General features: G+C 41.6%; 1 protein-coding gene across 1 annotated transcript in view; it reads left to right on the plus strand.

The window, feature by feature from the left end:
* Window positions 1-674: 674 nt before the first annotated feature.
* LOC311111402 (transmembrane channel-like protein 3) overlaps window positions 675-27,069 on the plus strand; it is a gene marked incomplete at both ends in the record, with an annotated part of 36,185 nt that continues 9,790 nt past the window's right edge. The window contains 15 exons of the mRNA XM_084154115.1: window positions 675-793; window positions 7,142-7,288; window positions 10,802-10,877; window positions 14,023-14,104; window positions 14,761-14,867; window positions 16,167-16,265; window positions 16,690-16,832; window positions 17,375-17,522; window positions 18,739-18,782; window positions 21,932-22,079; window positions 23,353-23,462; window positions 23,642-23,714; window positions 24,102-24,380; window positions 25,892-26,020; window positions 26,474-26,541. Of these exons, the coding sequence (XP_084010241.1) occupies window positions 675-793; window positions 7,142-7,288; window positions 10,802-10,877; window positions 14,023-14,104; window positions 14,761-14,867; window positions 16,167-16,265; window positions 16,690-16,832; window positions 17,375-17,522; window positions 18,739-18,782; window positions 21,932-22,079; window positions 23,353-23,462; window positions 23,642-23,714; window positions 24,102-24,380; window positions 25,892-26,020; window positions 26,474-26,541 (1,772 nt within the window). The remainder of the gene's footprint in view (window positions 794-7,141; window positions 7,289-10,801; window positions 10,878-14,022; window positions 14,105-14,760; window positions 14,868-16,166; window positions 16,266-16,689; window positions 16,833-17,374; window positions 17,523-18,738; window positions 18,783-21,931; window positions 22,080-23,352; window positions 23,463-23,641; window positions 23,715-24,101; window positions 24,381-25,891; window positions 26,021-26,473; window positions 26,542-27,069) is intronic.

Here is a 27,069-nt window from a genome sequence, read left to right on the forward strand (position 1 = left end):
TTGAGTTTGATTGGAGAAAAACACACACATCAACCATAGTTGTGTCAGCCACAAATATACAACTCCCCCATGACAGCCATTGAGGTGTGTGTGCTAGTGCAGTGTGTTGCATGCACTAGCCCTTTAAGAGGTCAGTATGTCTCTGATTGGATCAGGGAGCGAGTCAGGCAGGGCTTGTGCGGCCGAGGGTCTGTCTGATGCTCCAATGCGGTACCAGGACTGCAGGTTGCCCCAGCCACTCCCGTCTCTCAGCTCCGGCACACACACACACACACACACACACACACACACACACATACACACATACACACATACACACACACACACACACACACACACACACACACGCAGCCCCTGGACTTCATTCAGCTTAGCCTCAATCAGTCTGCAGAGAGTCGCAGGAGAGCACAGGGGGATGTGTCAAGTCAGTGCCTTCTGAAAGTTTGAACGGAACTGCACACACACGCGGACAAACAAATACACACGGAGAACACACACATGCAGGGACACTCATCATGCACATACACAGACTGACCCTAACACACACTGATGGACCCATGCCACACACAGATGGACAGACAGAGCTGAAAGTTTAAGCTTGCACAAGTGTGGACGGACCCCTGTCACACACACACACACTCAGAAACACACACAGGTGCTGAATTACAGTCAGTATGAGTGACGTGTCTGAGACTGCTGTGGTCAGTAGACCCTCGACTACCATGAAGCGACACAAGAGTGTCAGGAAGAACTCCAGGCGGATTTATTCACCTTATCAAGACAACCAGCCAGGGTGAGTTCTACAATCTTAGAAAAAAAGGTGTTATCTAGAACCTAAAAGGGTTATTCGGCTGTGCCCATAGAATAACCCTTTGAAGATCCCTTTTTGGTTCCAGGTAGAACCCTTTTGGGTTCCATGTAAAACCCTTTCCTTAGAGGGTTCTACATGGAACCCAAAAGGGTTCTACCTGGAACCAAAAAGGGTTCTACCTGGAACCAAAAAGAGTTCTCCTATGGGGACAGCTGAAGAAGCCCTATTGGAACCCTTTTTTCTAAGAGTGTACAGTCTACTCTATTCTATTTAGTTCTATTCTATTGATGTTGATATGAAATGATGCTTTCCATGTGCCAACTGAATATACATTGTGTAGACAGAGGACATGATTATTTCTCAGTTTTTGACCTCAACTCCATAGCATAATTTGTTTATGACTTGCAAAAGTGTAATTTACATTTTATACATGGCAACTGTTGTAGTAGAAACGTATCCTTATCCAGGTTCTCAAACAGGTTAGTGATTGATTTAATGTATTTGATCATTAAAGTAGAAGGTTGCTCCAGCTGGAGACAACATTACATATATAATAACATATTGAGGATAAAACTCAGTAAAGCCCAAGGGCTTGTTGCCATTGTGGTCCTCCTGTTATGTTTGTGTCAGGGACCATGTACAACATTCCATTGCACCAGATTTAGCGAGATCACTCATTTTAATCTGTAGTCCCTGGGCAGAAAACAATCAACATCAATACATCATTACAATGCTACAATATAACACACTATTAAAATATATACACTACCAGTCAAAAGTTTTACAACACCTACTCATTCAAGGGTTTTTCTTTATTTTTACTATTTTCTACATTGTAGAATAATAGTGAAGACATCAAAACTATGAAATAACACATATGGAATCATGTAGTAACCAAAAAAGTGTTAAACAAATATTTATATTTCAGATTCTTCAAATATCCACCCTTTGCCTTGATGACAGCTTTGCACACTCTTGGCATTCTCTAAACCAGCTTCATGAGGTAGTCACCTGGAATGCATTTCAATTAACAGGTGTGCCTTCTTAATGCGTTTGAGCCAATCAGTTGTGTTGTGACAAGGTAGGGGGGTATACAGAAGATAGCCCTATTCGGTAAAAGACCAAGTCCATATTATGGCAAGAACAGCTCAAATAAGCAAAGAGAAAAGACAGTCCATCATTACTTTAAGACATGAAGGTCAGTCAATACGGAAAGTTTCAAGAACTTTGAAAGTTTCTTCAAGTGCAGTCGCAAAAACCATCAAGCGCTATGATGAAACTGGCTCTCATGAGGACCGCCACAGGAATGGAAGACCCAGAGTTCATCAGAGTTACCAGCCTCAGAAATTGCAGCCCAAATAAATGCTTCACACAGTTCAAGTAAAAGACACATCTCAACATCAACTATCCAGAGGAGACTGTGTGAATCAGGCCTTCATGGTCGAATTGCTGCAAAGAAACCATTACTAAAGGACACCAATAAGAGGAAGAGACTTGCTTGGGCCAAGAAACACGAGCAATGGACATTAGACTGGTGGAAATTTCTCCTTTGGTCTGGAGTCCAAATTGGAGATTTCTGGCTCCAACCGCCGTGTCTTTGTGAGACGCGGTGTGGGTGAACAGATGATCTCTGCATGTGTATTTCCCACCGTAAAGCATGGAGGAGGAGGGGGTGCTTTGCTGGTGACACTGTCTGTGATTTATTTAGAATTCAAGGCACACTTAACCAGCATGGCTACCACAGCATTCTGCAGCAATACGCCATCCCATCTGGTTTGGGCTTAGTGGGACTATCATTTGTTTTTCAACAGGACAATGACCCAACACACCTCCAGGCTGTGTAAGGGCTATTTTACCAAGAAGGAGAGTGATGGAGTGCTGCATCAGATGACCTGACCTCCACAATCCCCCGACCTCAACCAAATTGAGATGGTTTGGGATGAGTCGGACCGCAGAGTGAAGGAAAAGCAGCCAACAAGTGCTCAGCATATGTGGGAACTCCTTCAAGACTGTTGGAAAAGCATTCCAGGTGATGCTGGTTGAGAGAATGCCAAGAGTGTGCAAAGCTGTCATCAAGGCAAAGGGTGGCTATTTGAAGAATCTTGTCATTTGTTTAACACTTTTTGGTTACTACATGATTCCATATGTGTTATTTCATAGTTTTGATGTCTTCACTATTATTCTACAATGTAGAAAATAGTAAAAATTAAGAAAAACCCTTGAATGAGTAGGTGTTCTAAAACCTTTGACCGGTAGTGTGTGTATATGTACAGTATATATATATATATATATATATATATATATATATACATACATACACACACAACAATAGACAATATAATGATAACATTACATCATAGTTTAAATGTCCCTTGTTCCTACAGTATCTGACATCTTAAGAGTGTGAATATCTTGATGTCCACATGGCTGGTTTGCCTTTAGCCACTTTTCCAGGTTTGCCTTGAATCTAGCCAAGGTATTGCACTCTGTCTTCCTGGTTGGCAGGGGGTTCTATAATCCAGACGCTCTGACTGAAGAAGCTGTCTGGCCAAATTTGGTGGATCTAAACTGAGTTGAGCAGTCTCCTCTGGTTGAAGCGCTTGTCCTCCTGGTATTGTCCTTGCAATATGTAACAAATTGCTTAAGAGGTGGTGGGGCAAGGTCATGAGTGATCTTCAACAGCAGAGAGGTGTCGGCAAGGCATAAGAACCTGTCAAAGCTCAGTAGGTTGTATGTCTTAATGATATTGCGGTGGTGATAGGTGTTTGGTTTTTTTGTCCAGCACTTTCAGAGTTTGTTTCTAGAGCTTTTGAAGTGGTTTCGTAGCTGTGATACTAGCTTGTGACCAGGTTGTGACACAGTACGAGAGATGGGACAAAATCATTGAGTGCATGTACAGCTAGCAGCATCTGTTGACGTTTGGTTTCTGATAAATGTGAAATTATCCAGGTTGCATTTGACTGTTTCATTTACTTTTTGTATTTGTTTTTTGAAGGACAGGTTAGAGTCAATAATTATTATTAAGTATTTAAAATGTGACACCATCTCGATCCTCTGTCCCTTAACAGTTCCCTCAGGCTGATGGTCTCACTGTTCCTGATGGAGAAATACATGCAGACAGTTTTTGTTAGGTTCAATGTAGAGTAGTCCAACCAGTCAGCTATTTTGTCCATTGCTGCTGTAAATTTACGAGTAGCCTGTTGCTTTGTCTTGGCATGTACATAGACGACTGTGTCGTCTGCATACATCAGCATTTACAGTTGAAGTCGGAAGTTGACATATACCTTAGCCAAATACATTTAAACTCAGTTTTTCACAATTCCTGACATTTAATCCTAGTAAAAATTCACTGTTTTAGGTCAGTTAGGATCACCACTTTATTTTAAGAATGTGAAATGTCAGAATAATAGTAGAGAGAATGATTTATTTCAGGTTTTATTTATTTCATCACATTCCCAGTGGGTCAGAAGTTTACATACATTCAATTAGTATTTGGTAGCATTGCCTTTAAATTGTTTAACTTGGGTCAAACATTTCGGGTAGCCTTCCACACGCTTCCCACAATAAGTTGGGTGAATTTTGCCCCATTCCTCCTGACAGAGCTGGTGTAACTGAGTCAGGTTTGTAGGCCTCCTTGCTCGCACATGCTTTTTCAGTTCTGCCCACTAATTTTCTATAGGATTGAGGTCAGGGCTTTGGTGATGGCCACTCCAATACCTTGACTTTTGCCACAACTTTGGAAGTATGCTTGGGTTCATTGTCCAATTTGGAAGACCCATTTGCGACCAAGCTTTAACTTCCTGACTGATGTCTTGAGATGTTGCTTCAATATATCCACATAATTGTCCTTCCTCATGATGCCATCTATTTTGTGAAGTGCACCAGTCCCTCCTGCAGCAAAGCACCCCCACAGCATGATGCTGCCACCCCCGTGCTTCACAGTTGGGATGGTGTTCTTTGGCTTGCAAGCTTTCCCCTTTTTCCTCCAAACATAACAGTTCTATTTTTGTTTCATCAGACCAGAGGACATTTCTCCAAAAGGTATGATCTTTGTCCCCATGTGCAGTTGCAAACCATAGTCTGGCTTTTTTATGGCGGTTTTGGAGCAGTGGCTTCTTCCTTGCTGAGCGGCCATTCAGGTTATGTCGATATAGGACTTGTTTTTACTGTGGATATAGATACTTTTGTACCTGTTTCCTCCAGAATCTTCACAAGGTCCTTTGCTGTTGTTCTGGGATTGATTTGCACTTTTCACACCAAAATACGTTCATCTCTAGGAGATAGAACGCGTCTCCTTCCTGAGCGGTATGACGGCTGCGTGGTCCCATGGTGTTTATACTTGCGTACTATAGTTTGTACCGATGAATGTGGTACCTTCAGGCATTTGGAAATTGCTCCCAATCTTTTTTCTGATGTCTTGGCTGATTTCTTTTGATTTTCCCATGATGTCAAGCAAAGAGGCACTGAGTTTGAAGGTAGGCCTTGAAATACATCCACAGGTAAACCTCCAATTGACTCAAATTATGTCAATTAGCCTATCAGAAGCTTCTAAAGCCATGACATCATTTTCTGGAATTTTCCAAGCTGTTTTAAGGCACGGTCAACTTAGTGTATGTAAACTTCTGACCCACTGGAATTGTGATACAGTGAATTATAAGTGAAATAATCTGTCTGTAAACAATTGTTGGAAAAATTAAGTGTGTCATGCACAAAGTAGATGTCCTAACCGACTTGCCAAAACTATAGTTTGTTAACAAGAAATGTGTGGAGTGGTTGAAAAACGAGTTTTAATGACTCCAACCTAAGTTTATGTAAACTTACGACTTCAACTGTATGTATCCACTGAATAAAAGTGGGCCCAAAATGGATCCTTGAGGGACCCCGACAGAGCAGTCAGCGGATGTTGACAGTTTGATTTTTGTGCATTGTTTTCTTTTGGTCAGATAGGATTCCATCCATCTGTTTGCGTGAGCTGGAAGGTTGTGGGTTGACAGTCTGGATTGCAACACATTGCGGTTCACTGTGCCGAATGCTTTTTATAAATCCAGAAAAACAGCTCCCACAACTCCACCTTCGTCAAGTTTGGACTTTATTTCCTTGGCAAAGATGGAGAGGAGAGTGACCTGGGTGTCACGGTTTCTGCCGAGGCTGCTCCTTCTCCTTGTTCGGGCAGGCTTCGGCGGTCGTCGTCCCCGGAGTACTAGCTGCCACCGTTCGTTGTTTCTGTGTTCGTTTGGTTTGGTCTGGTTTGGTACACCTGTTTCTCATTTTGTCTTGATTATGTGTCCTTTTAGTTCTCATTGTTTCTGTCTTGTGGTTGTGTGTAGTTGTTCATTGTCAGCAGGTGTTTCCATGTCAAGTTTTTGCTCATTTTTCTGTAGAGAGTCCGCACTATTGTGCGTGTGTTGTTTATTACGCTGAGTGCGTTATTTTTCTTGTGCCTCCGGCTCTGTTTGTAGCCGTTCATTCTGTGGACTTTATTAAAGTATTTTGGACTACTTCTGCATCCTGCATCTGATTCCCACACCACACCTACGCCAGCTCTGACACTGGGTTTAGGTGGGCTATTAGTTGGTTGGCCTCCACCTTTTCTACCACCTTGGATGTGATTGGGAGAATGCTGATTGGCCTATAATTGGCCACATCAGTTGAATCTCCAGCCTTGAAGATTGGTGTTATGACAGCAGATTTCCTGTCGTCAGGGAACACTGCTTCTTTAATTGACAGATTTACCAGATGAGTGACTGGAGTTTTCTTCTGCTGGAATTTTTCTTCAGGAGGGCGGAGTCATTTCCATATACATCCTGTGCCTTGGAGTTTTTAATATTTTCATTATCTCCTGCTCAAGCTGAATATTTCTACTGTAGGAGTCAAATAATCTACCCAGCCATTCCTCCAATACATTCTCATGTCATTCAGTATCCTCACTTTGATAATTAAGTTAATGTGTATGACTTTAAAAAATAGTGACAAAATTTTGTTTTAGGTGCACTGCATTTCAAATGAAAAAGAAACATGGTGTATCTCATGGATAACTTGCATATCTTTGTGATTTTGTAGTGTAGGCACTGTGTACATTTACACTGTGTGTGTGTTTGTTTGGTGCATGCCTGCTTCTGTGTGCGGGTGGGCATGCCTGTGTTTGTGCGTCCCTGTGTGTGTCATGCTATGAACTCTAACCATTTGCCTTGCTTGTGAGGAAATTGACTTTACAGAGAAAAAAGCAACTATCACCATCCTGCTTTATTTGAGTCTGTCTTCAGTCACACAGCAGAGCACAGCTGTCCCTCAAGATAACATGTTGACCCCTCTCCTTCTGTCCCATTACAGCCAATCAGATGAGGAGGACAAGGAGGATGAGCATGTGGACAGCAACGACCCAGAGCAGATGTTTCAGAACATCCAGTTTCAGAAGGAGATCATCGCCAACATACGCACCCGAGCCTGGCCCATGAGACGCAAGCTGAAAGCCCTCAAGTAAGGCACATAGATGCACACTGAATACAGTAGACACACATGTACACACCATCACCAACATACACACCCGAGCCCGGCCCATGAGACACAAACTCAACTCTCTGAAGTAAACCATGCACGCACACACACACACACACACACACACACACAGGAAATCCCACACACTGTATTGCTTAATGCTGTATTGCTTAATGAAAGTGGTCAAAAAATGTCGCAGTGAATGTCAATGGACTGTGCTGTGTCCACCACCGGAGTACTCAAGCCTGTGTTATGGTATTGTCCATCACCGCGATACTCAAGCCTGTGTTGTGGTATTGGAGGTGACAAAAAACATTCCAGCTTTTCATACATTGCAAATTATACACCTCCGCAGAGGAACAGTAGGCCTTTATATTGCATTGTTTTTGTGATTATACAAAATAATCAAATGAATTAGAAAATGGGGCTTACCCAAGAAAAAATGTCCAACAGTTACTACTAACTAATTCATGGTAAAATGTGTAATAGTCATAATACTAATTCAAGGTAACAGGTGTAGGAGCTCAAAATAACCCAGGCAGAGATTAAGGTACAGCATCTTAGAATGCTCCCAAATGGCACCCTATTCCATATATAGGGTCTATAGGGCTCTGGTCAAAAGTAGTGCACTATGTAGGGAATAGGGGGTCATTTGGGACGCAACCTTAGCTTTCATTCCTTAAGATGGACAGGACAGGTATACAAATTGATTTGTCACGACATGCATATGCATTTGACCACAGTATAAGAACCCCCCAAACCCCCATGCATATTCATGTGCATGTTTTTTCCCTCTTAGCAGTTTTTTTTTCTCTCCCTGCAGTCTGTGGTTATCCAAATACATTAACATGTCAGATAGGGGAAACATGTAAACACTAGCTCTTCATTAATAACTGAGAACTCATAAATGGTGAAAAAGCGCTAACTCTCCGTCGCTAATGTGCGGAGGAGCCATCGGAGTGTAAAGCGTGAGGCGAAGAAAATAATGATTAACATCCTCCCGGGCTCCTCGCTCCCTCGCCACGTTAATGGCTCCTCGCCCCCTCGCCACATGAATGGCTCCTCGCCCCCTCGCCACGTTAATGGCTCCTCGCTCCCTCGCCACGTTAATGGCTCCTCCCACAGAAAATAAACCAAATTAGCAGGTTAATTATTTCATCACCTGTTAGTTCGCCTGGTTCCTCTTTTTACTGGGGTCAGAACCTCCAGTCCCACACACACATTGCTTATACAAACACCACGTGTGTAGACGGACCCCTGATACATTTGAGCTTTTTTCCTGTTCTGGGATTTAGGATGCTATTAAATTCAAATCTGAGTCTGGATGTCTCCTGACAACACAACAGATCAGACATTTGGGCCGAGTCCGGATACCTGTACATTTGTCCTAAATAGTAGCCTTTTTGGGTATGCGAAAATGTTAAGTGTTATAATATGTCAAATTGATCAAATTTAGTATGCTTAAAATGCCAGGATGTCATACTCATGTCGACTTTTCATATAGTATTCTTTCACTGCTCACTATTGAGGAAGATAATTGTATTTTCAGACCCACGTGTGATTGACAACAGCTGATAAGGGGATGGGTTGTAAATGTACCAAAATGAACGAATGGCGAAGACTTCCCATTGAGCACAATCTACATAGAAAATACATTGGATTCGAAACTGTTGTTTTGAGAGTGAAATTTCAACCACAGGATTATGTCATCATGGTAACCAATTTTCAACATAGACAAACCTTGTATAAAATATGTTGAATTTATACCTTTAAAACACTGTCAGATCTTCAATGTTATATCCCCTTTCAGAAAAACAAACAATAGGCTGGGCAGCACCTCCTACTGGAGAATTGATCTATCTACAGCTACACTTTGGTGTCCCATCCAGGATTTTAACCAAGCCCTGCTTAGCTATGATGTCACTGACTAGTACCAATGTGCTATCGTGAGAATGATTGTTGAGAGATCTCCACTTAGATTCACTGTTGATATCAAAGTCATTCCATACTTTATCACTCATATACCATCAATGATGCTATTTAAGCCTACATTGCATTTGCAAAGTCATCAACAGCGATTGCTTAAATTCAACCCAGTATTCAACAGAGAATTACAGTACAACAATAGGCCTAGGGTTTCAAGCGCTGGATGATTTCAAATGTAATGTTGATATTTGGTTGTGTTGACAACCAAAAACAATTCAAAATCACTTTTGAAATACAATAAATAGCCTATTAACTTGTCTACAAGTTAAGAAATTATGTTGGATTCACGTCTTCAACTCAACCAAAAATTAAAGTTAAAGAACGGGATTAAGCCAGTGGCTCAGATGGAACTCTCCAAGCAGTAGATACGTCTACTTTAAATGTTGATATTTGGTTGTGTTGTCAACCAAACACACAGTAAATAGCCTAACCACATATAGCTGTGATTGAGTACAGCCATTTTGAGAGAGAGGTAGAGAGGAGAGAGAGAGAGAGAGAGAGAGAGAGAGAGAGAGAGAGAGAGAGAGAGAGAGAGAGAGAGAGAGAGAGAGAGAGAGAGAGAGAGAGAGAGAGAGAGAGAGAGAGAGAGAGAGAGAGAGAGAGAGAGAGAGAGAGAGAGAGAGAGAGACTAAGACTAAGATGTGCTGAGTGGGTTCTAGCTATAACAGGTTTTATATGGGTGGTTTGATATTACTGCTCTAGGCTTTATGACCATCACAGGGATGAGATGCAAGCCTGCGTTTTACGTCCTCAGTAATCTCTGGGTGAATACTGCTGATTACACGCCCTGCAAAAACACCTCATATTTTACACTGCAGATCACTGGTTCCTACCCCCCGTTTTCACCTGCATTGCTTGTTGTGAAATTCCTATCCCTGTTATCTCGATGTCAATTTGATTGTATTGAGAGAAAAAATGAGATTTTTAACAACGGCATACTCTACTTTTTTCTGTATTAAATGTTTTACTGGTTTGTCAGCTAAGTGGAATCGTAGTTCATCAAATTTCTATCATTTATTGAATTATATATTTATATTTTATATTTACAGTGTATTTTATTGATATACACTACCGGTCAAAAGTTTTAGAACACCTACTCATTCAAGGGTTTTTCTTTATTTTTACTATTTTCTACATTGTAGAATAGTAGTGAAGACATCAAAAATATGAAATAACACATATGGAATCATGTAGTAACCAAAAAAGTGTTAAACAAATCAAAATATATTTTATATTTGAGATTCTTCAAAGTTGCCACCCTTTGCCTTGATGACAGCTTTGCACATGCAAGGGTTTAACCTGCTGCAATTGCTTTTTGTCTGAATTTACATCAATCTCTGGAATCATAATTTGCATTTATTTAAATATGTTTTACTATATCTGATTTAAAATCTGAACCTAGATCAGTGTATTGAATCATATTCACTCTTCCAGTGTGATGTGTGTGTGTTTCTGCTGACTTTAGATCAGAGTTTAAAAGCCATTGTTATCTCCCTGTGTTTGTTCCAGGCAGGCCAGAGAGATTGTCCTGAAGTACGAGGGGAGGCTAACAAGGACCAGAGGATACCAGGCTGCCGGGGCGGATGTGGGTTCACACACACACACACACACACACACACACACACACACACACACACACACACACACACACACACACACACACACACACACACACACACACCTGTTCTGATAAACAACACATACTGCAAGAAGGTTCACACACACACACATATTATACAACACATTGACTGTACCACTTAAAATTCATCTTCATGTTCATAGTTTCACTTTGACATTTTTTTACTGCAACACATTTGATTGCATGTGGACAAGGATATAATATTTTGTCAAAGATATGGGGGTTCTAGTAAACAATGGCAAGTATTACATTTCCACATCTCATAGCGTGCTGTGGTTTTCAAACAATGAAACAAACCCTGCTGTGCCAATAATGTTTCACAAACTCATTGAAACTCTAATTTCAACACAGATATGAAGATGTTAACACTTTTAGGCATATAAATGCGTCATGCTACTTTTCACATATGATTTCATTGAAAATTAGCTAAGAGAATTAGACTCCTATTTATCCACTGCAGTGCAGCTATCTGATGCCTTCAGCCTGATTTTTACTGTGTCCATTCCCTCTATTCTCTAGGCTGAGTTATACACTTAACATTGCCTTTCTGTTCTCACTGTGTTTACGAGACAGCGAGGTTAGAGCTCTACACTGCTCCCTCTGCCTGTAGGCTTCTCTCTGTACACACACACACACACACACACACACACAAACACACACACACATATATAGACGCGCACACACACACACATATAGACGCGCACACACACACACACACATATAGACGTACACACACAAACATATAGACGCGCACACACACACATATAGACGTACACACACACACACAGCCTCAGCAAACCGCAGCCAAGCAAATTTATAGCCTGTTGTTATGGTTCGGTTTAATTAAAATGTTCCGAAGGCATTGGGCCAGCCTACCCAAGAACCATTAAAATTAATTGACTTTTAGCAAGTAGATTGATGATGAATAATTAATTATATATACATATTGGCTTCTGCTTAATTACAATTTAGAAATCACATCCATTTGTTCAACGAGTGGACTTATGTGTATATGAATAATAATATCTTGACTTTTGAATTAAGTACCCCTCTGTATATCATGAAATGAATTAAATACAATATGCATGTATGGTACAGTAGGATCTGTACATTTGATGTTACGTGATGGGACTTGACTGGTGTTGCTTTGTATGTGTAGATAACTGAATCAACAGATCTTCTCTGAGTAAATTAAGCAAAGAGTTTAACCTCTTCCTCCTTCTTAAACACAAATATACACACACACGCACGCGCGCTTGCGTGCACGCACACACACACACACACGCGCACACACCCTGAAAATAATTTACTGTTTAAGTCCAATGGTATGGGCATCTGAAATAAGACATGATAATAACAGTAAATCAATCAATCAAAAAAGGCTCGCACACAATTATATATATATATATATATATATATATATATATATATATATATATATATATATACACTGCTCAAAAAAATAAAGGGAACACTTAAACAACACAATGTAACTCCAAGTCAATCACACTTCTGTGAAATCAAACTGTCCACTTAGGAGGCAACACTGATTGACAATACATTTCACATGCTGTTGTGCAAATGGAATAGACAACAGGTGGAAATTATAGGCAATTAGCAAGACACCCCCAATAAAGGACTGGTTTTGCAGGTGGTGACCACAGAACACTTCTCAGTTCCTATGCTTCCTGGCTGATGTTTTGGTCACTTTTGAATGCTGGCGGTGCTTTCACTCTAGTGGTAGCATGAGACGGAGTCTACAACCCACACAAGTGCCTCAGGTAGTGCAGCTCATCCAGGATGGCACATCAATGCGAGCTGTGGCAAGAAGGTTTGCTGTGTCTGTCAGCGTAGTGTCCAGAGCATGGAGGCGCTACCAGGAGACAGGCCAGTACATCAGGAGACGTGGAGGAGGCCGTAGGAGGGCAACAACCCAGCAGCAGGACTGCTACCTCCGCCTTTGTGCAAGGAGGAGCAGGAGGAGCACTGCCAGAGCCCTGCAAAATGACCTCCAGCAGGCCACAAATGTGCATGTGTCTGCTCAAACGGTCAGAAACAGACCCTATGAGGGTGGTATGAGGGCCTGACGTCCACAGGTGGGGGTTGTGCTTACAGCCCAACACCGTGCAGGACGTTTGGCATTTGCCAGAGAACACCAAGATTGGCAAATTCGCCACTGGCGCCCTGTGCTCTTCACAGATGAAAGCAGGTTCACACTGAGCACATGTGACAGACGTGACAGAGTCTGGAGACGCCGTGGAGAACGTTCTGCTGCCTGCAACATCCTCCAGCATGACCGGTTTGGTGGTGGGTCAGTCATGGTGTGGGGTGGCATTTCTTTGGGGGGCCGCACAGCCCTCCATGTGCTCGCCAGAGGTAGCCTGACTGCCATTAGGTACCGAGATGAGATCCTCAGACCCCTTGTGAGACCATATGCTGGTGCGGTTGGCCCTGGGTTCCTCCTAATGCAAGACAATGCTAGACCTCATGTGGCTGGAGTGTGTCAGCAGTTCCTGCAAGAGGAAGGCATTGATGCTATGGACTGGCCCGCCCGTTCCCCAGACCTGAATCCAATCTGGGACATCATGTCTCGCTCCATCCACCAACGCCACGTTGCACCACAGACTGTCCAGGAGTTGGCGGATGCTTTAGTCCAGGTCTGGGAGGAGATCCCTCAGGAGACCATCCGCCACCTCATCAGGAGCATGCCCAGGCATTGTAGGGAGGTCATACAGGCACGTGGAGGCCACACACACTACTGAGCCTCATTTTGACTTGTTTTAAGGACATTACATCAAAGTTGGATCAGCCTGTAGTGTGGTTTTCCACTTTAATTTTGAGGGTGACTCCAAATCCAGACCTCCATGGGTTGATAAATTTGATTTCCATTGATAATTTTTGTGTGATTTTGTTGTCAGCACATTCAACTATGTAAAGAAAAAAGTATTTAATAAGATTATTTCATTCATTCAGATCTAGGATGTGATATTTTAGTGTTCCCTTTATTTTTTTGAGCAGTGTATATATACACACACACACACAAACAAACAAACAAACAAACACTAATACAAAATGGTCATCATATTTTCAGCTGCTGAAGAAGGTCTCCAGGTTGCTGTACAACATTGTGGTTCTGTTCATTCCCTGGGAGATGAGGATCAAGAAAATAGAAAGTAACAACTTTTAATGATCTCTTTTATTACTTACTTGAACATGTAAGATATTGACTATATTACAGTAACATTTTATTTCATTTCCTTTTACTGTAATGTGTATTTGATTGTAAAGCGTATTGGCACACTGTCGCCACACACAAACTTCCACACTTCCACACTCATCGCAGACGCTGCTGCTACAGTCTATTGTCTATCCTGTTGCCTAGTCACTTTATCCCTACCTATATGTACATATCTATACCCTGTGTATATAGCCAAGCTGTCATTGCTCATTGTGTATTTATTCCTCGTGTTACAATTGTTTTTCTATTATAATTAGTTTATTTTCGTATTGTATTCTGCATTGTTGGGAAGGGCCCGTAAGTAAGCAGTTCACTGTTAGTCTACACCTGTTGTTTACGAAGCATGTGACAATTACAATTTTATTTTATTTTGATTTTATTGAAATATCAAATAAAATTCAGTTTGGTTTGAGATGGTTTGTGATTATCTGTTTCCGTCTCTGGGTGAAGTTTCCCCTAGTACAGATCCAGGATCAGCTTCCCCTCCCCCAATCCTTAACTTAACCATTAGTGGTGAAAATGCTAAACTGACCCAAGATCAATGTCTAGGGGAAACTACACCCTACACCCCTGTCTCTGCATCCCTCTTAGGTCACTTTGGGTCAGGGGTGGCCTCGTACTTCATCTTCCTCCGATGGCTGTTTGGTATCAACATAGTCCTTACCATCATGACTGGAGCATTCATAGTCATACCTGAGGTAACCGTGTGTGTGTGTGTGTGTGTGTGTGTGTGTGTGTGTGTGTGTGTGTGTGTGTGTGTGTGTGTGTGTGTGTGTGTGTGTGTGTGTGTGTGTGTGTGTGTGTGTGTGTGTGTGTGTGTGTGTGTGTGTGTGTGTGTGTCTTCCTTATGTCCGAGGGCAATCAGTGCTCTATCTTGGTCAGGTCGTTATTGTAAAATAATGTGTTCTCAATGACATACCTGGATAAATAAGGGAACAATTAAACAATAGAAGAACAGGTGAAGTGTTTGTACCATAGATGTGTGTATTATGAGTAAAAAATAAAGTTATTAGTGAAAGGATGTCAACTGAATTCCGAATAAAACAAAACTTAAAAATAGCAATAGAGAATTTCAATTTTATTTAATACGATTTGACTGCTCCAAATGTAGACTGTAGCTGAATGTCACAATGGTGAATTGTATGCAGAGGATACTAGAGAGGACCTAACAGATATCGTAAATTCCGGTATGTGCTTGCAAAGTATGACAATAAAAATCAGCACTTTTGGTGCCAGCCGTCACAAATAAGCGTAGAGGGCATTGTTTTTGGTCTAGGTATGGCGGGAAAAGCAGGGCTGATTTATTTAGCCGGCTGACATGCAGACACAGGCAATTTCCCCAGACATCAGCTGGCGCATCACTCACTCCCAATCTCCTGCATTTAGTCCCTCTTTCCTTCCATTCATTCTTCAACCAACCTTTTCCCTCCTTCATTCACCCCAACCTCACAGATTGGACTTTTCCTTTGTAAACTGGAGTTTTCAGTTTTCAGAGATAAGTTGACTTTAGTCGGGATTCAATCCGATCGCAGGTTGCAGACAATGCAGCTTTTAGCTTGGATGGGACAATACAACATTTTACTGTCATGGTGAAGCTGAATGGTTTATGTACTATAATTCAGTCAATATAGATTTCTTTTTTTTAAGCATTGAGTATCTGACTCCATTTCCCACCTGTTATTTATCAGAACTTACCGTTTCTACTTGATACATATAGACCGACCAATGTTATGGTTGGTTGGAGATCATTGTAGATTATGATTGGAGGAAAATCAGAAAATAGAAAATAAAGGGAAAATATTGTTGTGTTTGAGGCAGTGGGTAGTTAAAGTGTCCGTGTGTGTGTGTGTGTGCAAATTCAATGGTAAACATTTTCCCTTCCTAATCCATTTGCCCTCACTCCTCCCCACAAAACGGTATGTACTATATCTCCATATCTTTGATTGCATTGGCATAATAATCCATCTGTTTGTCTGTTTTTCCATATCTTCCCTCAGCTCCTGGCCGGAGAGCCATTTGGAACGACCCGGAGTAAAACCATTCCCAAGGAGCACCTGGCCTCAGCTCAGGATCTGGACACCATCTGGTCTCTCGGGGCAAGGCAGTTTTATCTCTTAATGTTCCCTTAATATCACTGTTAAATTACATCCATTTTGTTGTGTAGTCCGATTCAACTAAGCAATATTTCAACCACTCCTTGTACTATGAGTGATGTTTATGTTGCCAGCCTTCTTCTCAGCATGACATGAAGTACGGAGGCCCCCGAGGATCAACAGAATTGAATCAGGATTTGTTTAAACATTATATATATAATTATATATATAATATATATATATATTAGTGTTCCATGATTGCCACTATGGTCAGAGAGAGGACTCAGCACTGAATGTGCCAGTAATGCCTCAAAAGCGTGTCTTGGTTTTATTTGTTGTAGGCTTTCAGTTTCACCATGTTTTAAAGACACAAGCCACAACTTATTTTGGTTCCCAGGTAATTTCTTGTGTTTGTTTTGGTCCACAGGGCTATCTCCAGTACTCTGTGTTGTTCTATGGGTACTACAGCCCGGTGAGGAAGATCGGCAGTGCCGGCTATCGCCTCCCCCTGGCCTACTTTCTGGTTGGGATGGCTGTTTTTGCCTACAGTTTCATCATTCTGTTAAGAAAGTAAATCACTAGAGTCTCTTTTAATAAAGCTCATTTATGTGGATTGATATTGATGTTAAAATGAAAGTGAAGTAATATTGATAGGAATGTATTACCAAAGGAGACCATTGATGGGGCTACTGTAGCTAATAGCTACTACTAATGCCAAATATTATATTTTTTAAGGTAGACTGAGCGACGGAGATACACAAAGTAAAAAGCATAGTGGCTATTACATTGTAATAGCATGAAGGGAACCCCTGCACATGCACAGATACTGTGTGGGACTGTGTGAGAGCCAAGTCTTGCATCTCGCTCATCTCAATTTCTGCGGCACTGCTCGTGGCATTTCGCTGAGTCTACCTTTAACATGACTTCAAATTGTATTATTTTTCCATGGTCTGTCTGACTAACCATTGTAGTGATTATATTTGAACTGTTTCTGTATTATCTATAAAGGTGTTTGAAAACTGTTCTATCGCCAGTTTAACCTCTTATTAGGAACACAATGATGTGTCGCTAATTGATGCCATTTTGTGTTATTTATTTACATTTTCCCTCAGGATGGCTAAGAACTCCCGTCTGAGCCTGGCCAGTGCCTCTGACGAGAACTTCACCTTCTGCTGGAGAGTGTTCTGTGCCTGGGACTACCTCATAGGGAATCCTGAAGCTGCAGAGAGCAAGGGAGCCGCTATCGTCAACAACATCAGGGTGAGAGAGACACAGGTCATGGTGCAAGACTCAGGGACACATTTCTGTAGTGGAAAATAATTTTGCATTAGTGCAAAACATCTGTAAACCTCATCATCTTGCAGTGATTTAATTTGAAAATAATTATTCAACGTTCCAATGTAAACTGAGAAATACGTAAATAGTTGCCTCTTTATAATGCACATTGTTGAGGTAAAGTTTCAAATGTAAAAATTACTATACAACTCATCATAATGTGTTACATGTAATGAAGTCAAAACTGAGGAGTGGGGCAGTATTTTTTTGCACTACGAAAATGTTGCCCTCAATAGTCTAAACGGACCTCCTCTGCTCATCTCCTGTCCGTCATCAGCATTGATCTGAAAGAACTGGACTAGTGGAGCAGATTCACACTAGTCAGTAAAGTAAAGTAAATTAGGTGATTGGTGTGAATGAGCTTCACTTATCCAGTTCTTCCAGATCAGAGCAGATGAAGGACCGTAGATGAGCAGAGGAGGTCTGTTTAGACTATTGAGGGCGACATTTTCGTAGTGCAAAAATAATAGTGCAAAGTGCAAAAATGACTATACAACTCATTATATTCTGGCAGCGTAATTACATTTTAAACTTTACCTCGATCTACCACTTTGCTTTCACTTATCCTGTGTTTTCAGATCATCACAAATGATGGAGAGGAGATGGGAAGAGGAAGCCATGTAACACATTTGAGGTGCACGCTCAATCATCTTACCAGGTTTCCTTTCCTCGTCTCCTCTCCTTCATCTGCACTGAGCCATTGAGAAACACTGCACCACTCCACTCCTCAGATTTGATTTCCAACGATCCCGACTTCTTTAATTCACTCACAGCACTCTGTAGAGTAGAAGTCAATGTACCATTGTATTACTGCTGATTTCCCTGAGGGATGATCTATAATCTGTATTCTACCTCTAAACAAGAGAGCCCTTTAACCTGCCTGTTGAGTTTCCCTGTACAGTCAGCAAAATATACATTATATTCTTCTGTTTCAATAAGCTCAGTTTAAATCCCTATATGCTTGATTCAATACATCGTTTTTGATTTATTTATTCTTATTTTACCTGTATTTTACCAAGTTTTGTCTCATCAAGATTTACAATTTAATTTTCTACAGTTAACTGGACAAAATTGCAGCAAAGATGTAGTTACACAAGATGGATGACATGAATAAATGCTAATTCTTTGCCCCTTTTTCTAGGAGGCCATTGTTGAGGAACAGGAGAAAAAGAAGGATACTAGTCTGTAAGTATGTTTATTCTCTTGTCCATGTAGAGGGTGGCTAAGTTAGCATCACACATTGATATTGCTTTCCTGTGAGTTGCTGTCACCCTGGACCCATTAATGGACCCTTAGCTTTTGTGCGTCAGTGGTGTTATCCTTTGCAAAGTATCTTGTGTCATTCTGACATTGGTAGAATCCAGGACCGTACCACATTCATTGATGATGCTCTTTGGTTTAGGGGTCTAGTGTGGGAGGAGGGTCTTCCTGGAGTCTTCCTACGGGGAGGGGGATCTTCCTGGAGTCTTCCTACGGGGAGGGGGGTCTTCCTGGGGTCTTCCTGCGGGGAGGGGGGTCTTCCTGGGGTCTTCCTGCGGGGAGGGGGGTCTTCCTGGGGTCTTCCTGCGGGGAGGGGGGTCTTCCTGGGGTCTTCCTGCGGGGAGGGGGGTCTTCCTGGGGTCTTCCTGCGGGGAGGGGGGGTCTTCCTGGGGTCTTCCTGCGGGGAGGGGGGTCTTCCTGGGGTCTTCCTGCGGGGAGGGGGGTCTTCCTGGGGTCTTCCTGAGGCATACATCTACACATCTACATTTTTTTCCAGTGGCAGCCATGAATTTGCATATACTGTAGGGGAAACACTGTATAAAAATCCATATATTGCTATGACTTGTTCATCTCCTGCGTTCCCCAGGTTGCTTTTGAGCCTCTTTTACCTCCATGCGTTCTCCACTGGTCTCAGAAGGACTGATTTACTCTCTCGCTCCCAGTCCATTGCTACCCCGTCCGATCCCACGCAGGCCATCACTTCCTTGTGGCGTAACTCATCCTAACAGCCTTGTACTGTCAGAGATGACTGGCTCTAAATCACCTCCGCCAGAGCATCATCAGACCTGAGTAGACATTAAAGAGGGATTAATAGTTCAGGGAACGTTGGTTCACACCGCCCGCAGCCCTCTCCACCACACTATGTAGTGACTTCTTTCAGTCCATTTGAGGTAGATGTCTATTCTTACAGGGGCTAATGCTAGGTGGATGCATGCACTGTACTGTATGTAAATTGTAGTTTCAATGGGAGAGTTCAACCTAAAGTCCTACTGATTGGTTTGGGGAGATTTTCACTGGGGTTTGAGTTATAGTAACGTTACCATGTTGCCACTGTTTTGTGTAGTTTAGGTGGTGATATGATGAAGGCTGTGGTTTGATGTAGACTGTGTAATGTCCAATGTACACTCTTAGAAAAAAAGGTGCTATCTAGAACCTTAAAGGGTTCTTCGGCTGTCCCCATAGGAGAACCCTTTGAAGAACCATTTTGGTTTCAGGTAGAACCCTTTTATGGTCCATGTAGAACGCTTTCCACAGAGGGATTTACATGGAACTCAAAAGGATTCCACCTGGAAACAAAAAGTGTTTTACCTGTAACCAAAAAGGGTTATCCTATGGGGACAGCCAAATAACCCTAAGAGTGTACAATACAGGCAGCCAGAGGAGGAAGGACCTCCCCTTTGAATCTGGTTCCTCTCTAGGTTTCTTCCTTCTACAGAGTTTTTTCCTTGCCACTGTGCTTCTATTTCTGCTTGCGCCTGGGTCTAAGCAGGTTTACTGTAAAGCACTTTGTGTAAAAGGGTTTTACACAGTGCCTTAAGAAAGTATTCACACCCCTTTACTTTTTTCACATTTTATTCAGCCTGAATTTAAAATAGATTACATTTAGATTTGTTGTCACTGTCCAACACACAGTACCCCATAATGTCAAAGTGGAATTATGTTTTTAGAAATGTTTACAAATGAATTAAAAATGAAAAGTGGAAATGTCTTGAGTCAATAAGTATTCAACCCCTTTGTTATGGCAAGCCTAAATAAGTTCAGGAGTAAACATTTGCTTAACAAGTCACATCATAAGTTGCATGGACTCACTCTGTGTGCAATAATAGTGTTTAACAAGATTTTTGAATGACTACCTAATCTCTGTACATCACACATACAATTATCTGTAAGGTCCCTCAGTCGAGCAGTGAATTACAAACACAAATTCAACCACAAAGACCAGGGAGGTTTTCCAATGACTTGCAAAGAAGAGCACCTATTGGTAGATGGGTAAAAAAAAAAAAGCAGACATTGAATATCCCTTTGAGCATGGTGAAGTTATTAATTACACTTTGGATGGTGTATCAATACACCCAGTCACTACAAATATGGTGTATCAATACACCCAGTCACTACAAAGATACAGGCATCCTTCCTAACTCAGTTGCCGGAGAGGAAGGAAACCGCTCAGGGATTTCACCATGTGGCCAATGGTGACTTTAAAACAGTTACAGAGTTTAATGGCTGTGATAGGAGAAAACTGAGGATGGATCAACAACATTGTAGTTACTCCACAATACTAACCTAATTGACAGAGTGAAAAGAAGGAAGCCTGTAAAGAATAAACATATTCCAAAACATCCATCCTGTTGCAACAAGGCATTAAAGTAATAACAATTAAAATAAATGGCAAAGCATTTCATTTTTTGTCCTGAAAACAAAGTGTTATATTTGGGGCAAATCCAATACAACACATTGCTGAGTACCACTTTCCATATTTTCAAGCATAGTGGTGGGTGCATCATGTTATGGGTATGCTTGTAATCGTTAAGGACTGGGGAGTTTTACAGGATAAAAAAGAAATGGAACGGAGCTAAGCACAGACAAAATCCTAGAGGAAAAACTGTTCAGTCTGCTTTCCAACAGACACTGGGAGATGAATTCACCTTTCAACAGGACAATAACCTAAAACACAAAGCCAAATCTACACTGGAGTTGCTTACCAAGAAGACCGTGAATGTTCCTGAGTGGCCGAGATACAGTTTTGACTTAAATCTACTTGAAAATCTATGGCAAGACCTGAAAATGGTTGTCTAGCAACGATCAACAACCAATTTGACAGAGCTTGAAGAATTTAGAAAATAATAATGAGCAAATGTTGCACAATCCAGGTTTGGAAAGCTCTTAGAGACTTACCCAGAAAGACTGCTTCCACAAAGTATTGACTCAGGGGTGTGAATACTTATGTAAATTAAATATTACTATATTTCTTAAAACATGTTTTCACTTTGGCTGTAACACAACAAAATGTGGAATAAGTCAAGGGATATGAATACTTGAACTACTGTTTCTCTTTTTTTCTCCCTCTCTTCCAGAGCAGTCCTGATCAGTCTGCGTATCCTAGCCAACATCCTGGTCCTTCTCTCTCTGGCTGGCAGCATTTATATCATCTACTTTGTGGTGGACCGCTCCCAGAAACTAGAGCAGGAGAAGCCAGAGCTAACACTATGGGAGAAGAATGAGGTAGCTAGCTACAGTAGACACTGAGTATACCAAACATTAGGAACACCTCCACCGTGTCCCCTTTAAGGTACAGCCTCAATTCATCGGGGCATGGACTCTACAAGGTGTCGAAAGCGTTCCACAGGGAAGCTGGCCCATGTTGACTCCAATGCTTCCCACAGTTGGCTGGATGTCCTTCGGGTGGTGGACGATTCTTGATGCACATTGGAAACCCAGCAGTGTTGCAGTTCTTGTCAACAACCGGTGCGCTTGGCACTTACTACCATACTCCGTTCAAAGGCACTTAAATGTTTTGTCTTGCCCATTCACCCTCTGAATGGAACATACACAATCCATGCATCAATTGTCTCAAGGCTTAAAAAATCCTTCTTTAATCTGTCTCCTCCACTTCATTTACACTGATTTAAGTGGATTTTACAAGTGACATCAATAAGGGATCATTGCTTTCACCTGGATTCACCTGGTCAGTCTATGTCATGGAAAGAGCAGGTGTTCTTAATGTTTTGTAAGTAGGTTTACTCTGTCCGGGAAACCGGACAATATTGTATTTAACTTCGTTGATGGATTATAGCTACTGCATCTCATTTTGGGCACTTGATTTCCCTGATGACAAAGACATATGTGACAGGACTTCAATTACATCATGCCTTGTGTTTCTCCAGCATAATTTCCTCTCAGGATGCTGTAATAAAGCCGTTAATGTGAAACTGGAGACTAATAGGGAGACTGCTATCACCAGCCACATGTATCACCATCTGTGCTGACAGCTGATCATTTCATTCAGTTCAGGATAATGGACATCTGTAGGGGGTTGGTAAGACTACCCTGATGTCACTGCCTGGACTGATGTTGCTTTCAAGACAACTGGGAACTCTGAAAAAACCCCAGGTCAAATCATGACGTCAGTGAATTTCAGGTTGGAAAATCAGAGATCTAGAAAGATGCCAGCGTTTCCGACTTGGAATTCCGAGTTGGAGCTCAAACGATTTTTCTGAGTCGGAGCTAATTTTTTTCTGAGTTCCCAGACGTCTTGAACGCACTGAAGTCGGAAGTCAGAGAATTCCAAGTTCCGTGTTCCTAGTTGTTTTGAACGCGACATGAGAACAGCCTCTAGCTCCTAACTGCTTGCTCCTCCGATGCCTCCAGATCTTAGTGAAAAAGAAAAGAAAAGGTCCTAATACAATGACTCCTTATGGTGTCATCAGGGGTATATGAAGGTGTCTATTTTATAACATACCCAGTGTCTGATGTCATATCCTGTTTCCTGTCCCAGGTGAGTGTGGTGGTGTCCCTCATCACCATGATCGCCCCGTCTGCCTTTGAGCTGGTGGCCCAGCTGGAGATGTATCATCCCAGGACCTCCCTCCGCTTCCAACTGGCCAGGTCTGACTCTGACAGCACCTCAAATCCCATTTGGTCACACTTAACATTACGTTTATGGATTCTTATTTTTACATGTAACTACACCTTAGCTGTACTGTTAGTAAATGTTGCTACTAATTCGATTTTAGTCTGTTTTCTTTCTTTTGTAATGCAGTGAATGTTTTGTCTCCTCTCCCCAGAGTACTGGTGTTGTATCTGGGTAACCTCTACAGCCTCATCATTGCCCTTCTGGACAAGGTCAACAGTATGAGTCTGGCCTCAGCTGCTGCAGCTGTAAGTAGTCCTGCTGAGATTGAGGCTTTCCTAATATGGACACCATACAAGCCATGTGACTAAACTCTTTACATGTTGTGCCATAGTTCCCACTCAAGAAATGTTACTGTTAATGCTGATGTTAATGTCAATGCTACTGTTAACAACGATCTTGATCTGTCAATGTGGGGAAGGTTTAGAAAACAAAAGGAATGAAATTGAGAAACATTTCATGAATTTATAAAGCTCTGATTGACTGAGGGATGGACGGACAGACGGACTGACTGGTTGATTGATTCATTGATTGGTTAATTGGTTAATTGGTTACTCAGTTGATTGGTTAATTGGTTGTTTGATCACTAACTGGTTTTGATGGATTATTTCCAGGCGGCGGTCTCTGTGGTGTCGGGGAACTGGTCTGACTCCACCGCGTTCATGGCGACCATCTCCCAGTCGGGGGAGGAGAGCCTCTCCACCCTCGTATCGGACATCTCCGTCTTGGAACAACGCAACAGCACCATAGCGACCATCGCCATGGTGCTGGACGTCAACACAGGCATCAGCACCAGCAAGGTCACCATGGCAACCATGTACAACCACACTGGGTTGTTTGAGCAGAACAAGCAGAAGAAACAGGACGAGTGCTGGGAGACCTACGTGGGACAGGTGCAGAAGTTCATTCCTCTACTTGTCATTCGCTCATTCGTTCATTTGTTCCTTCATTTATTTGTCCATTCATTCATTTCTTCATTCGTTCATTTGTTAATCTGTCCATTTGTTCATTCATTCATCTTTTAATGTTGAATGAGCAACCCTTTACATGGGAAGTGTACGAACAACTGTTCCATGAAGGCAGAGACCTTTTGTATAGGCCAGAGTAGGACCCTTACAGGGACACTGCATTATTAACCTGACACTTTACTTGAACGGGGTCTACATAAGGCATTCATAACATGTTTATGAAATCCTTTATGAGTGCTGTCGTATCATTCATAACACCTTTATTTATCATTTATAACAACATCCATAACACATGCATTCAGCATCATTCACAAGGAGTCTTCAAAATAAAAGTCCCCTGGAATAGATCTTTATCTATTGTACAAAGGAAATGTGTATTATTACTGTCACAGTAATCTATTATGAAACATAACACTGGAGTAGTTCAACCATGTAAGCTTAAGTACTCCGTGTGTACGTATGGGTGGTCCTCTGTAGCTCAATTGGTAGAGCATGGCGCTTGTAACGCCAGGGTAGTGGGTTCGATCCCCGGGACCACCCATACGTACAAATGTATGCACACATGACTGTAAGTCGCTTTGGATAAAAGCGTCTGCTAAATGGCATATTATTATTATTATTATTATTATTATTATTATTATTATTATTATTATTATTATTACGGTAAGCACCGATAACTAGTACACAGACCTAATCATCAACAGCCTCATCCCTCAGACCGTTACCCTTAATACCTCTTAAAGGCATTATGCCCGACAAGAAAAATGAAAATGCCTTGTCCTGTGGCAATTGTTTCCCCGTAAACTATAGATTGAGTATGGATTGAAACATACCCAGGCAGACATTCAGGTAATGAAGCTGTCACTAGGCCAAGGATGCAAAACAAATGACTTGTTCTTGGTGCAGATCAATAGGAGGGTATATCGTGTGTCGTCGTCTTAGGAGTGGATATTCTCAACAGGAAAATGACATCATATAATTAGCAGACCTGGGTTCAAATTATATTTTTATATTTTCAAATGCTTAAGCTGTGCTTGATCGAGCTTTGAACCAATAGTAAAGTCCCAAAAAGTGCAAGAACCAAGGTCTGATAAGTATAGCTTGATGATCCATTTCCAATTTGTTATGGTACAGTTCAGACAGATGTTATGAGTTTTTCTGCAAGACATATACATTTAGGTCATTTAGCAGGTGCTCTTATCCAGAGCGACTTACATTCAATGAAGGTAGGTAAGACAACCACATACCACAGTCACCGCAAGTAAAACTTTCCTCAATAAAGCTGACAGTGACATCAGCGCTAGTAGGTGTTAGCTAGTGTCATTACAGAATGACCAGAATTACCTTCAAGGCGACACAATAACAGATAGTTACCAGACAGTAGCTATAACAGTACATTTCATTATGCTCATACGTTTATATGTGTTTTATTGTAGGAGATGTTGAAGCTGTCTATCATCGATATGATCTTCACGGTTGCCAGTATCCTGTTGATAGACTTCATCAGAGGGCTGGTGGTCAGGTACCTGAGTGACTGCTGCTGCTGGGACCTGGAAAGCAAGTTTGTACGTACTCAACCTCCATTCTGCCCAGACCTGGGTTCAAAAAGTATTTGTTTACTTTCAAATAGTCTAGCTGTGCTTCACTGAGCTTGCCTGGTGCAATTGAATAGTCCCAAAAGTGCAAATACTGACCATATGGCACTCCAGGCAAGCTTAAAGTGTTTGAAAGAAAACAACTACTGTTTGAACCCAAGGGTAATTGTTACTTATCGTCTGATTACAGTTGACGTCTGATAAGTGCACTACAGTTTGCAAGTCACAATTGGATGACATGCTTTTTAGTTGCTCCTGATAACTACATGTTCTGGTTTAGTGCATGCCATCACGGCAGTCCCAAGCTGTTGCATTTATCACCAGTCAACTTTATTTTAATAGATTTGACAACGTCATCAAAATATTTTATTAAGTAATTAAAGGTTTTATTAATGTCACTCCTTTATGCTTCCCACCTGGCAGCCTGAGTATGGGGAATTCAAGATAGCTGAGAATGTACTCCACCTGATATATAACCAAGGAATGATCTGGTATGTCACATTCTACTGTATATGTCACATTCTACTGTATATGTCACATTCTGCTGTATATGTCACATTCTACTGTATATGTCACATTCTACTGTATATGTCACATTCTGCTGTATATGTCACATTCTACTGTATATGTCACTGTCACGTTCGTTGTGTAAAGGATCGGACCAAGGTGCAGCGTGGTATGCGTACATAGTCGTTTATTTTAATAAACACCGACAAAATAACAAAATCCAACAGAACGTGTAGTTCAAGAGGCTAAACATCAAACAAGCCAAACAGAAACAAGATCCCACAACTAAGGTAGGCAACATGGCTGCCTAAGTATGATCCCCAATCAGAGACAACGACCGACAGCTGCCTCTGATTGGGAACCACACCCGGCCAACATAGGAATATGTCAATTAGATTTCACACCCTGACCAACTCAACTAGAGATCTTAATGTCAGGGCGTGTCAGTCACATTCTGCTGTATTTGTCACATTCTACTGTATTTGTCACATTCTACTGTATATGTCACATTC

Source organism: Coregonus lavaretus (assembly GCF_964263955.1).
Source record: "Coregonus lavaretus genome assembly, chromosome: 37".
NCBI lineage: Eukaryota > Metazoa > Chordata > Actinopteri > Salmoniformes > Salmonidae > Coregonus > Coregonus lavaretus.